The 13,805-nt window shown below is 44.5% G+C and overlaps 1 protein-coding gene across 4 annotated transcripts in view; it reads left to right on the top strand.

Moving 5' to 3' along the window:
* Positions 1 to 13,805, top strand: part of LOC129019602 (WD repeat-containing protein 87-like) — a 29,829-nt gene that overhangs the window by 9,518 nt on the left and 6,506 nt on the right. For 3 of the 4 annotated variants that reach the window (XM_054462527.2, XM_054462525.2, XM_054462526.2), the window contains 4 exons: positions 1,885 to 2,007; positions 5,337 to 5,504; positions 6,971 to 9,816; positions 13,530 to 13,801. In XM_054462527.2, the coding sequence (XP_054318502.2) occupies positions 1,900 to 2,007; positions 5,337 to 5,504; positions 6,971 to 9,816; positions 13,530 to 13,801 (3,394 nt within the window). In that variant the 5' untranslated portion in view covers positions 1,885 to 1,899. The remainder of the gene's footprint in view (positions 1 to 1,884; positions 2,008 to 5,336; positions 5,505 to 6,970; positions 9,817 to 13,529; positions 13,802 to 13,805) is intronic. The other variant, XM_054462528.2, reaches the window with a different exon arrangement.

Raw genomic sequence — 13,805 nt, 5'->3', positions numbered from 1 at the left:
AGGCATGCACCACCACACCCGGCTAATTTTTGTATTTTTAGTAGAGACGGGGTTTCACCATCTTGGCCAGGCTGGTCTTCAACTCCTGACCTCATGATCCACCCGCCTCGGCCTCTCAAAGTGCTGGGATTATAGGCATGAGCCACCACGCCCGGCTTTTTTTTTTTAGGACAAGGTCTCGCTTTATCATCCAGGCTGGAGTGCGGTGCCATGATCACAACTCACTGTAGCCTTGACCTCCCAGGCTCAAGCAATCCTTCTGCCTCAGGTACTCGAGTAGCTGGGGCTACAGGTACTTGCCACCACACCCGGCTAATTTTTGAAAATTTTTTTAGAGACAAGGTCTCATTATGTTGCCCAGGCTGGTCTCAAACTTCTGAGCTGAAGTGATCCTTCTGTTTCAGCCTCCCAAAGTGTTAGGATTACAGGCATGAGCCATTGTGCCAGGTCACTCTATTCCCTTTTAAAAATGAAATTAAGGCCGAGTATGGTGGCTCACACCTGTAATCCCAGCACTTTGGGAGGCTGAGGCAGGAGAACTGCTTGAGGGCAGGAGTTTGAGACCAGCCTGGGCAACATAGCAAGACCCCATCTCTACAAAAAATAAAACATTAGCTGAGCATGATGGCTTGTGCCTGTAGTCCAAGCTACTTGGGAGGCTAAGGCAGAAGGATCCCTTGAGCCCAGGAGTTGCAGGTTACAGTGAACTTTGATAACTCCAGTGCATTCCAGCCTGAGTGTCAGAGCAAGACTTTCTAAACAAACAAATAAAATCAAATTTATTTAGGTATAATTTTCATGTAATAAAGTATACCATATTTTTTTGATGAGTTTTGACCAATTTCTATACCCATGTAACCACTACCACAGTCAAGATACAGAACATTACAAGACTACAAAAAGTTCCCTTTCATCTCTTCCCACTCAGTCCTCCTAAATCTTGGCCCCATGTAACCACTGATCTACTTTCTACCCCCGTTGGCTAGATTACATTTTTTTTTTTTTTTTTTTTTGAGACAGAGTCTCACTCTGTCGCCCAGGCTGGAGTGCAGTGGCAGGATTTTGGCTCACTGCAACCTCCGCCTCCCAGGTTCAAGCGATTCTCCTGCCTCAGCCTCCTGAGTAGCTGGGACCACAGGCACACGCCACCATGCCTGGCTAATTTTTGTATTTTTAGTAGAGATGGAGTTTCACCATGTTGGCCAGGATGGTCTCCAACTCCTGACCTCGTGATCCACCTGCCTTGGCCCCCCAAAGTGCTGGGATTACAGACATGAGCCACTGCGCCCGGCCTAGATGACTCTTTTCTAGAATTTCATATAGATGGAATCATACAATACGTGCTGTTTTGTCTGCTTTCTTGTACTCAGTATTAAGTTTTTGAGTTTCATCTATGTTGTTGCAAATACTAGTAGTTCATTTTCATTCCTATCTTTTTTAAAACAAAGGAGTTTCTCCTGTTTCCAAAGGAGCACTTTTTTTTTTTTTTTGAGATGGAGTCTCACTCTGTCGCCACGGCTGGAGTGCAGTGGCGCAATCTCGGCCCACTGCAACCTCCTCCTCCCAGGTTCAAGCCATTCTTCTGCCTCAGCCTCCCGAGTAGCTGGGATTACAGGCACGTGTCACCATGCCAAGCTAATTTTTGTGTTTTTAGTAGAGACAGGGTTTCACCATGTTGGCCAGGCTGGTCTCAAATTCCTGGGCTCAAGTGATCCACCTGCCTTGGCCTCCCAAAGTGCTGGGATTACAGGCATGGGCCACCGCACCTGGCCTCTAAAGGAGTACTTCTCTAATTTATCTTGCTGCCCTTCCCTCTTTCCCAATTCCCTTAATTTCTGGTCTAACATCAGATGTTGTTGATTAAGAGACCTTTACCTTCCACAGGTTCTGTAATCCAAGATGTCTATAAAGAGCTGGGATATCACTAGGAAATCATCTTCATCCAGACTTATTCCTGAGTGGAAGAACTTGAAGTTCCTCATAAATAAGATCCTGAAGGACAGAAAGGTGATGTGTATGAGAGCTGTGCACATGGTGGCCCTGGACTAATTATTCCTGCCAAGGCAGGCTGTGGCATGGGCAAGACATAGGCAACTTTGGAAAGGCCCTTCCACATCCCCCAATAACTTCCCCTGCTAAATTAAGATGATCGCATTAGGTAAGTTAGAACACTTTCTGCTGCAATAACAGAAAATGGATTTATATGGATTAAACAAGTAGGAGGCATCTTTGTCTTACGTGTTGTCAAGGACCTGCATTCTTTTTCTTTCTTTTCCACCATTTCTATTATGTTCGCTTATTATCCTAGGGTTACAAGATACTCGTTGCACTTCCAGGTATCAGCCTCAAATTGCAAGTAGATAGAAGATAGAAGAGGGAAGGTCAGAGAGCCACAGGACCGTGCCAGCCTTGGAGTACCATAGTAGTATTCTATGTTGCTAGAGATTCTGGGTCCATGATCACCCTAAACCAAATCAGAATTTTATTCAGATGGAAGGAGGGGGAAGAGGAAGGAGAAGGGTTTGATGTAGAGTAGGTAGCAGTAATATCAGGCAGATACATTGCGTTCATTTAAGATATTCTTAGTTTTTTTCCATAGCAAAGCATTGATATTGTTTAATGAGTGAATGAATTGTTTGTACATAAAGGCTGGAAAAGAGAAAAGGAATATGATTAACTAATGGAATAAGAGGTATGTAAATAAGCTTTCTGATTAAGAGAGATGAGGGGTTGGGAGCTCAGACACCAGGGTCCTTTCACTCAACTCTGCTACCTTTACTGAATCAGCAATGACAATGGTGCTGTAAGCTCTTGAGATCTGAAAATAAGAAATACAGGTAGGGCTGGGCATGGTGGCTCACGCCTGTAATCCCAGGACTTTGGGAGGCCAAGGCAGGAGGATCACTTGAGCCCAGGAGTTCAAGAGTAGCGTGGGCAGCGTAGTGAGACCCCATCTCTACAAAAATAAAAAATCCAAGTGTAGTGGTACATGACTATAGTCCCAGCTACTCAAGAGGCTAAGGTGTAAAGATTGCTTGAGCCCAGCATTTTGATGTTACAGTGAACTATGATCACACCATGGCACTCTAGTCAGGTCAACAGCAACAGAGCAAGACTGTTTCTAAAGAAAAAAAAAAAGAGAGAGAGAGAAAAAGAAAAAAAAAAGAAATACAGAAAGAAGAGAGATTCTAAGTTGTAGACAGATATTGGCCTCAGGGCCTCAGTATAGTCTCAAATCCTTTGTGAATGCAGGAAGCAGGTATGATGGACATTATAAGTAAAGTTGTTTTAATACTTTGGTTGATTTAGTATTATATCTTCCAGCTTAGGTGGTCAGACCACAAATTCTGATGCAGAGAAACTTGCAGAGTTAGATCCATGGGGCATTATTCAGGAGGCGAGTATAGTTCAAGTAGCTACTGAGAAGGGTGACCCCAAAAGTAAACTTCATGAACTCAGTTTTGGCTGATCAGCATGAGGAGTTCAGGTACATAAATTACAGACATCTGCTACATCACTGGAAGGTGGTATGTATTGTATATGTTCTACTGTGTAACCTATTACAAGGTATGTAACTCCCTTGATAGGTACATATATACACACACCCCACATGGCCAGAAGAGCTGACACACAGCTAACTCCATGTTGTAAATAGCACACATTCCCCTTGAGTACACACAAGAATAGTGACAGAATGCCGAGCACGGTGGCTCATGCCTGTAATCCCAGCACTCTGGGAGGCTGAGGTGGGCAGATCACTTGAGGTCAGGAGTTTGAGGCCAGCCTGACAAACATGGCAAAACCCTGTCTCTACTAAAAATTCAAAAATTATCCGGGCATGGTGGTGGGCGCCTGTAGTTCCAGCTACTCGGGAGGCTGAGGCAGGAGAATCACTTGAACCCAGGAGGCAGAAGTTGCAGTGAGCCAAGATCGCACCACTGCAGTCCAACCTGGGCGACAGAGCAAGACTCCATCTAAATAAAGAAAGAAAGAATAGTAGCAGAAGTGCATGCCGCAAAGTCTGCCACACATGGTGGCCATTCTATCACATACTCGAAGTATGAGTTTCCCAAAGGTGCTGTATCATGTGTGTGCGATTCTAACAAGAGTGGTCCTTTTGGTGTAGGCTGGAACTTAAAAAAGTTGTTCCAACTGTGACAGGTATACATATTTGCTGGGTTCCTCTGTCATACTCATACAGAATTGTATTCCTTTTTTTTTTTTTTAAATGGAGTCTCGCTGTCGCCCAGGCTGGAGTGCAGTCGCCCAGGCTGGAGTAGAGTGGAGCGATCTCGGCTCACTGCAGGCTCACTGCAGGCTCCGCCTCCTGGGGTTCACACCATTCTCCTGCCTCAGCCTCCCGAGTAGCTGGGACTACAGGCGCCCACCACCACACCCAACTAATTTTTTGTATTTTTAGTAGAGACGGGGTTTCACCGTGTTAGACAGGATCGGGTGAGCCACCGTGTATTCCTTTGTAAGCACTTACTTGTTTTGTATAGTCAGTTGTTAGTTATTTGTTTAACGTCTGTTTCCCCTCTGACTCATCTTAAGAGCCAGAGCCATATCTGTTTTGCTCAGCACTGTACCCTTAGAGTCTTTTATAGAACCTGTCAGCCTTTCTCAACTGTGGCTCTTCATCTGAACCATGGAACACAGAACATGATTTGAGGGGCTACTTTCTCATTTCTCTCAATGCCTCATAACTAGCAGCATTCTAGATGACTAGGAGAGAAATTAATTCATTATGTAGATTGGATACTTTGGGACATGAGTGCTTACTTTTTTTTATGCAAACTTGGTTGAGAAAGTGTAGAAGAGACCGATTGATACAGATGTATTCTGTTGCAAACTGAGGGCGAGGGAGGGATGACTCCTCCAATGCTGCTTTCCAGTAGTAGGGTAAATGTTGGTTATCTCAAAAACAACAAATGACCACTCATCTCTCAGTAAATATTTATTTATTTATTTAACTTACTGAGACAGGGTCTTGCTGTGTCACCCATGCTGGAGTGCAGTGGTACAGTCATGGCTCACTGTGGCCTGACCTCCTGGGCTCAAGCAATCCTCCTGTCTTTCTTAGCTTTCCAAGTAGCTGGGACTACAGTCATGCACCACCATGCCCAGCTAATTTTTGTATTTTTTGTAGAGATGGGGCTTTGCTGTGTTGCCCAGATTGGTCTCGAACTCCTAGGCTCAAGCTATCTGCTTGCCTTGGCCTCCCAAAGTGTTGAGATTACAGGTGCAAGCCACCACAGCTGGCCAGTAAATATTTCTTAAATGAATGAATGAGTGGGGACTCAGAACTCTTAACTCAGGTCATTCTTCTCTCTCAGACTGATGAAGAACCAAAGAATGATGTGGTTCTACTGAGTGACTGGCCTGAGACTCTATACCAGGAGTCTCACCATCCCCAGAACAAGCCTTTTGTCTGCTTCTACTACTCCATCAAGGCCAACTGTTTTGTCTCCTTAAACTGGATGGAACCCTGTGGAAAAATGCAGGTAAAGCCACCGCATTTTTCCCCCTCTCCTTCTTAATTCAATTTACATGCATCACACCTGAACTGCCCTCATTTGAGAATGATGGTAGTGACTGTGAATTAGCTCATTTTAGTACCCATCTCCATATCCCAGTTTGACTGGATGCAGTGATCCTTCTTCACCTCATGTTATCAGGCCCTCAGAATTCATATTCTCCATAAAGTAGACTGAAGGCCAAGAAAAGGGCCTTGAACATGGTGCTTCTATCACATACCCAATTCCTAGTATAATAGTCCCCACATATTCATGGGGGATACATTCCAAGCCCCCAGTGGACATCTGAAATTGCAGATAGTACCAAACCTGACTGCCATCAATTGGAACATGTTTCTGTTCATGTGGCTCACCTACAAATTTAATGCTTTTTCCATCATAACTAAGTGCTATCATGCACTGTGGCCATACTGCGTGCACTTGAGGTGCAACAGCAAAACTAGCATGAATTTCTCTTTCCTCCTTCACAATTTCACAGAAGATTCATTCTTCTTCTTCTTCTTTTTTTTTTTTTTTTTGAGACAGAGAGACAGAGTCTCACTCTGCTGCCCAGGCTGGAGTGCAGTGGGCGATCTCGGCTCACTGCAACCTCCGCCTCCCAGGTTCCAGTGATTCTCCTGCCTCAGCCTCCTGAGTAGCTGGGATTACAGGCGCACACCACCATGCCCAGCTCATTTTTGTATTTTTAGTAGAGATGGGGTTTCACCATGTTATTCAGGCTGGTCTTGAACTCCTGACCTCGTGATCTGCCCACCTTGACCTCCCAAAGTGCTGGGATTACAGGCGTGAGCCACTGCACCCGGCCCGAGAAGATTCATTCTTACTATAGATTGTAGCAACCTCAGCATACAATTGCTTTCCTTATTAAGTCAAGAACCTTCACCTTTTCACTTAACGCATTTTGTGGCGTCTCTGTGGCATATCTGAATTGCCAGTATTACTATTCTTGTGCTTTGGGACCATTATTAAATAAAATAAGGGTTTCTTGAACACAGGCACAGTGATACTGTGACAGTTAATCTGATAACTGCGATGGCTACTAAGTGACTTAACAGGCAGATAGGGTATATAGTGTAGATAGGCTGGACTGAGGGAGAATTCAAGTCCCAGGCAGGATTGAATGGGACTGCCTGAGATTTCATCCTGCTATTCAGAACAGCATGCAATTTAAAACTTATGGATTGTTTATTTCTGGAATTTTTCATTTGCTATTTTTGGACTGCAGTTGACCACACAGGTAATTGAAACCACAGAAAGGGAAACCGTGGGTAAGTGGGGGCTGCTGTACTAGGAGACTCCTAAAGTCAAGCTGTCTAGTTTTTCCTTAGTCACAGCAGAGGGAACAGGGATCTGGATAGTCAGCCTTCCCTACCCCACACTCTGGGAAGCGACCCGCCTCCACAGTCAGGCTTTCATCTCTCATCCCCTTCTAGGCAGTACTTTGGATACAGAAAAAGGGTACAGAAATGAAAGGAACGGTAGAGAAGATGAGGCTTCGCATGATGGATCAGCTGCCGCCCATCCAAGCAATGGTCCACACAGGTTCCTACCACATGTTAATTGCTTACTGTGGTGACATGCGCCTGAGGCTTTTTGGAGATCACCGTCGAGCGTTCAGATTTCTGGGTACAGTGCCCTGTCATTTCTCCACCAGCTGCCTCTTCTATGATCCAGAAGCTGAGTTGCTGCTATCTGGTACCCTGGGGGCTGTTGTTACCTGGTTTATCTTGCCAAATGGCAGGGGCATCGAGATGGCTCAAATAGTACCTATGGCTGATCATGAGCTTGTACAGGGATTTTCCCTGAATGGCCCTCAGGGATCCATGTTGGCTCTGTGTGAGGATACAGTGAGGGTCTTCATTCACCGGGGTCAGGGCCAGCTGGAAGAAGTGAAGAAGTTCACTCCTGTCGCCAGTGGCTCTTCCATCACTTGCTCCTTTACTTGTGTCTCTCAGGGCAATTTCTACGCTGGAAACAGGGCTGGAGAGATCCACGCTTGGGGTTTAGACCAAGGTAACTTCCTCCACAGCTTTCAAGCCCATTCCTCATCAGTGATATGTATCCATAGCCGGCCAGAGATCCACACCTTACTAACAGCAGGCAGTGAAGGCATAGTGAGGGAATGGAATCTTACTTATGGGAACTTGCTGCGACAGCTGAATATTGACAAGGATCTTCAGAGACTGCAGTTTATTGATAATACCACTTTTTTCTGCCAGACCACCTACAGTTTTTCATTGCATCACCTGCCCTACTTTTATAGCCTCTTCAATGTCTGTGGTTCTGCTCCCCAGCAGGTGCAGCGGGTCTGCTGCGGCCATAACTGGACTCAGATTCTATGTGCCACTGAGGATGGTTTATTGCGCTTCTTGTCTCCAGTAACAGGGGATCTCCTGGTTATCACCTGGCCTCTACTTGTTATGGATAAGGCTTTGGCTTGGGCCTATGACTCAGAGAGAGAGGAGCTCTTTGTGGCAATAGGCAGTTCAGAGGTGCTGGTGTTTGATGCAACACGCTCTCCTTGTACAGCCAAGTATCTTGTGGGCACTTCAGCAGACCGTAAGGATAGAGTAAGATGCTTGGCCTATGGGAGGTCCCATCTGCAAAAAGGCCTAGGAGGATTGATGTTCTGTGGGCATGAGAGTGGCGTTGTGAGAATCCTTTCCCACTATAGTTGTGCCCGAATAGAGAAGACTGTTCACTCTGGGGCAGTATTGGCATTGTCTACCCTGGAAGGCCCTCAGGAAAACGGCTTGCTCTGTTCCTATGGCACGGATAACATCATACACTTGACAGAGGCCGTGCTTCAGGTGAACAAGGTAGTCCTTCAGCCTGTCGGCAAAATCCTCTGTGGCTGCCCCCTAAAACGTGTGATACTCTTGCCAGGTTCTGTGGGTGCCATCACTGAAAGCTACTGCTGGCGTCTCTGGCACTATGAAGGCTTTCTGACATCTTCAGAATCAAAACAGAGCTTTGTGTGGAGAGAGACAAAATGCCTGCATGAGTGTGACATCACTTCATTTGATGTCTGCCTTCCTCTGAAACTTTTTGTCACAGGTGGCATTGATGGCTCAGTCCGGATCTGGGACTTCCATGGTAGACTTGTAACCGAGTTCGACTCAGCCCTGCATTTTGGCCCGCTGTGCTTTGCCAATAATCGAGGTGACCTGTTGTTGACTTTCAACCAGAGTATCTACATGGTATCTTGCTTAAAGCTGCTCCCTCCAGCTCAGCTGGTTCACCTGAGTATCCTAAAAAATGCAGATGAAATACAAGAAGTCCCTAAACCCTTCCTTCCCAGCTTCTTCTTTATGTTTGAAACAGTATTTGTACCCAGATTTGTCTACCTTGGAAAAGGGCGGCAGGAATTACAGGGGCTAGAGACCCTTGTCAACAAACGGTTCATTGCTTTTGACAATACTGTGCCTCATGTTGTAGAAGAAGTGAGAAGCATGTCCCTTGTGATTCAGAAGACCAAATTTCCTCTTTTGGAGGATAAGGATATTGATTTCTCTACTCTTGATTCCAAGTATAATCGTCCCCGACATGAGGTTCCTGCTCCGTTGCAGCTGGCTGGCTGGGATGGATTCAATGCCTACCAAATGCTACAGTGCTTCTTTGGTCAAGGGCGGCAATGGCCCTTTGCTCCTGATGGCTACATCCCCAACTCAGTGATCCGTGCCCGCCTTTGGCCTGAGGGTACCCCAGTCTTCCTATGCTGTGATCTGTATTCATCCTACCAAGTTAAGGACTGGGACTTGTCATCTATGACTCTAGTAGAAGAGAAAATTTCAAGGAGTCAACAAAAGGATAAATCCAAGGTGCGAAAAGGAACTTCGCCTGATATTCTTGAAAGCATGGCAAACCAAAATTGGATGAGAAGAAAATATAGTGGAAGGCTTATGGATGATTTAATAGAGGCCATCCTCAACCTCACAATTTACTGCTCTGTAGAGCAATACAAGAGATATTTTAGGGTACTTGAACGTATTTTTGCCACTTGCCAGATACCTTCAGATTTGGTTTCTAAGACTGCCCATCGCCTCCTACAAGATACAACCCATTCCAATCCACGTATCCGTGAGCTAGCCTGGGAGGCGCTGGATAGGCTAGGCCTCATGAACCATCATTTTGGTATTCCACTGGCTATGGGATTGATGGACAGTGATGAGAATGTGCGGGCTAAGGCCTTATACCTTATGGTAAGAGTCACAGGCATTCAAACCAAGACCAGGCTGGTACACCTGCTGAAGAAACAAGAAACTCTCCAGAAAATGCAGTAAGTTGGATGGTGACCTTCTCCTCTTCTGGTTCCTTCCATCTCCTATCCTCCAAAATCTGACTGTTTCTTCCGATTTCAAAAACGCTTTTTAAATTCTATTCCTGCCACGCACGGTGGCTCATGCCTGTAATCCCAGCACTTTGGGAGGCCAAGGCGGGCAGATCACCCGAGGTCAGGAGTTCAAGACCAGCCTGGCCAACGTGGTGAAACCCTGTCTTTATTAAAAATACAAAAATTAGCCGGGCGTGGTGGTGCCTGCCTGTAGTCCCAGCTACTCGGGAGGCTGAGGCACAAGAATCGCTTGAACCCGGGAGGCGGATGTTGTGGCAAGCTGAGATGGTGCCACTGCACTCTAACCTGGGCAACAGAGTGAGACTCAATCTCAAAAAAATAAAAATAAAAATAAATAAATTCTCTTCCTCCCCCTTTGTTCTTTGTTTCAATTTGCTCTTTTACCCAGCACCTACCCCTTTCCTTCTGACCACTGACTAGCCTGTCTTTTCATCATTTCTTCAATTTCTCAAGATTCCTCAAGACTCATGTCCACAAATCTCCCAACCAAAGAAGCATCATGTGTCCCACTGACTATAGGCATACCTTGGAGATATTGTGGGTTTGGTTCCAGACCACTGCAATAAAGTGAATATTGTAGTAAAGCAAGTTACATGGATTTTTTAGCTTCCCAGTGCATATAAAAATTATATTTACCCTAGACTGTAGTCTATTAAGTGTGCAGTAGCATTATATCTAAAAAATCAATGCACAGGCCGGACGCGGTGGCTCACACTTGTAATCCCAGCACTTTGGGAGGCCGAGGCGGGCGTTATCACCTGAGGTCAGGAGTTCGAGACCAGGCTGGCCAACATGGTGAAACCCCGTCTCTACCAAAAATATAAAAATTAGCTGGGCGTGGTGCTAGGCACCTGTAATCCCAGCCACTAAGGAGGCTGAGGCAGGAGAATCACTTGAACCCAGGAGGCGGAGGCTGCAGTGAGCTGAGATCGCAGCACTGCACTCCAGCCTGGGTGACAAGAGCAAAATCTCATCTTAAAAAAAAATCAATGCACATACCTTAATTAAAATACTTTATTGCTAAAAATTGCTAATGATCATCTGAGCCTTCAGCGAGTTGTCATTTTTTTTTGTTGGTGAATGGTCTTGCCTTGATATTGATGGCTGCTGACTGGTGGGTGCTAAAGGTTGAGGTGGGTATAACATTTTATTAAAATAAGACAAAGAAGTTTGCTGCATCAGTTGACTCTCCCTTTCATGAAAGATGTCTCTGTAGCATGTGGTGCTGTTTCATAGCATTTTACTCAAATAGAACTTCTTTCAAAACTAGAGTCAATCTTCTCAAACCCTGCCACTGCTGTATCAACTAAATTAATGTAATATTTTAATATCCTTGTCTTTTCAGCAATGTTCAAAGCATCTTCACCAGGAGTAGAGTCTTAATCCATTCAAGTTTGATCATGATGTTGCAGCAATTCAGTCACATCATCAAGCTCCACTTCTAATTCTATTTCTCTTGCTATTTCCACCACAAGTAACTGCAGCAGTTACTTCCTCCACTGAAGTCTTGAACCTCTGAAAGTCATCCATGAGTGTTGGAATTAACTTCTTCCAAACTTCTGTTCATGTTGATACCTGACTTCTTCCCATGAATCACAGGTATTCTTAATTGCATCTAGAATGCTGAATCTTTTCCACAAGGTTTTCAGTTTACTTTCCCTAGATCCATAAGAAGAACTGCTATCTATGGCAGCTATTGCCATACAAAATGTGTTTCTTAAATAAGACTTGAAAGTCAAAATTAATCCTTGATTCATTGGCTGAAGAATGGATGCTGTGTTAATAGGCATGAAAACCACATTAATCTCCTTATACATCTCCATCACATCTCTTGGGTGATGAGGTACATTGTCAGTGAGCAGTAATATTTTGAAAATGATCTGTCTTTCTTGGCAGTGGGTCTCAATATTGGCTTAAAATCTTCAGTAAACTATGCTATAAAGAGATGTGCTGTCATCTAGGCTTTGTTCTTCTACTTACAGAGCACAAGCAGAGTAGATTTAGCACCATTCTTTAGGATCCTAGGACTTTCATTATGGTAAATACACATGAGCTTTGACTTAAAGTCACCAGGTGCATTAGCCCCTAATAGGAGACATGGCATGTCCTTTGAAGCTTTGAAGCCGGCCATTGACTCCTCTCTAGCCATGAAAGTCCTAGATGGCATCTTCTTTGAATAGAAGGCTGTTTTGTCTACAATGAAAATTTGTTATTTAATGCAGTCACCCTCATCAGTTATTTCAGCTAGGTCTTCTGGAGCACATGCTGGAGGTTCTCCATCAGCACTTGCTGCTTCATCTTGCACTTTTATGTTCTGGAGACAGCTTCTTTCCTTCAACCTCATGAATTATTCTCTGCTAGCTTCAAACTTTTCTTCCACAGCTTCCTCAACTCTCAGCCTTTGTAGAATTGAAGAGCGTTAGGGCCTTGCTCTGGATTAGGTTTAGGCTTAACAGAACATTGTGGCTGGTTTGATCTTCTATCCAGACCACTAAAACTTTCTCCACATCAGCAATAAAACTGTTTCGCTTTCTTGTCATTGTGTGTTCACTGGAGTAGTACTTTTAATTTGCTTCGAGAACATTTCCTTTGCATTTGCAACTTGACCTGCTGTTTGGCACAGGAGACCTCGCTTCCAGCCTGTATGGACTTTCAACATGCTTTCCTCACTAAGTTTAATCATTTCTAGCTTTTGATTTAAAGTGAGACACATGTGACTCTTCCTTTCACTCGAACACTTAGAGGAGATTGTAGGGCTATTAACTGGCCTACGTTCAATATTGTTGTGTCCCAGGGAATAGCGAGGCCTGAGGAGAAGAGATGGGGGAATGGCTGGTTAATAGAGCAGTCAGAATACACACAACATTTATTGATTAAGTTCACCATCTTACATGGGTGCAGCTCACGGTGCCTTGAAACAATTACAATAGTCACTTCGAAGATCACTGATAACATATCACCAAAATGGATACAATAATAATGATGAAAAAGTTTGAAATACTATCAAAATTAGCAAAATGTGACAGAGACAAGAAGCAAGCACACGCTGTTGGAAAAATGACGCTGAGAGGCTTGCTCTAGGCAGGGTTGCCACAGACCTTCCATTTGTAAAAAACACAGTGTCTGTGAAGCACAATAAAGCAACGCACAATACAATGAGTTATGTGGCACTACATTCCTTGCCATCCCTCAGTCTTTCTTTTTTCTTTTTTGAGACAGAATCTCATTCTGTCGCCCAGGCTGGAGTGCAGTGATATTATCTTGGATCACTGCAGCCTCTGCCTCCCGGGTTCCAGTGACTCTCCTGCCTCAGCCTCCCGAGTAACTGGGATTACAGGCACCCACCACCATGCCCAGCTAATTTTTGTATTTTTAGTAGAGATGAGGTTTCACCATATTGGCCAGGCTGGTCTTGAACTCTTGACCTCAAGTGATCCACCCACCTTGGCCTCCCAAAGCGTTGGGATTACAGGCGTTAGCCACTGCATCCAGCCACATTCTTTCTTCTTTAACCAGACTTTACTTCAGCCTGTTCTAAATTACTACTTTATCCCTCTCTTCCATTGTAACTTTTTCTTTTTTGAATTTTGTTCTATCACTAGCTTAGTACTGTCCTTCTTTTCCCTTGACTTATATAGGCAAGAAATTATCGGAGAAATCACTCTGGGCCAACTGCTGAATATTCAAGCTGAAGATATACAGTCCCTGCTTATTCATGTGGAGCAGCAGCTAAATGAAAACTTGACTTTGTTACAAAGAGAAAAGTCATTTACTTTTTCTTTTGATATACCATGGTCTGAAGAACTTAAGGTCTTTTCTGAAGACATGTTCATACCTTTGTCAGAACCTGTAAAGATCACCAAACCAAAGAAAACAAAGAGACATTTTCAAGCAAGGAGCAGAAAGCTTAGTAT

This window comes from Pongo pygmaeus, chromosome 20 (genome assembly GCF_028885625.2).
Source record: "Pongo pygmaeus isolate AG05252 chromosome 20, NHGRI_mPonPyg2-v2.0_pri, whole genome shotgun sequence".
Classification (NCBI taxonomy): Eukaryota; Metazoa; Chordata; class Mammalia; order Primates; family Hominidae; genus Pongo; species Pongo pygmaeus.
Note: the sequence above shows the minus strand (reverse complement) of the source record. Positions and strands in the feature narration are given on the sequence as shown.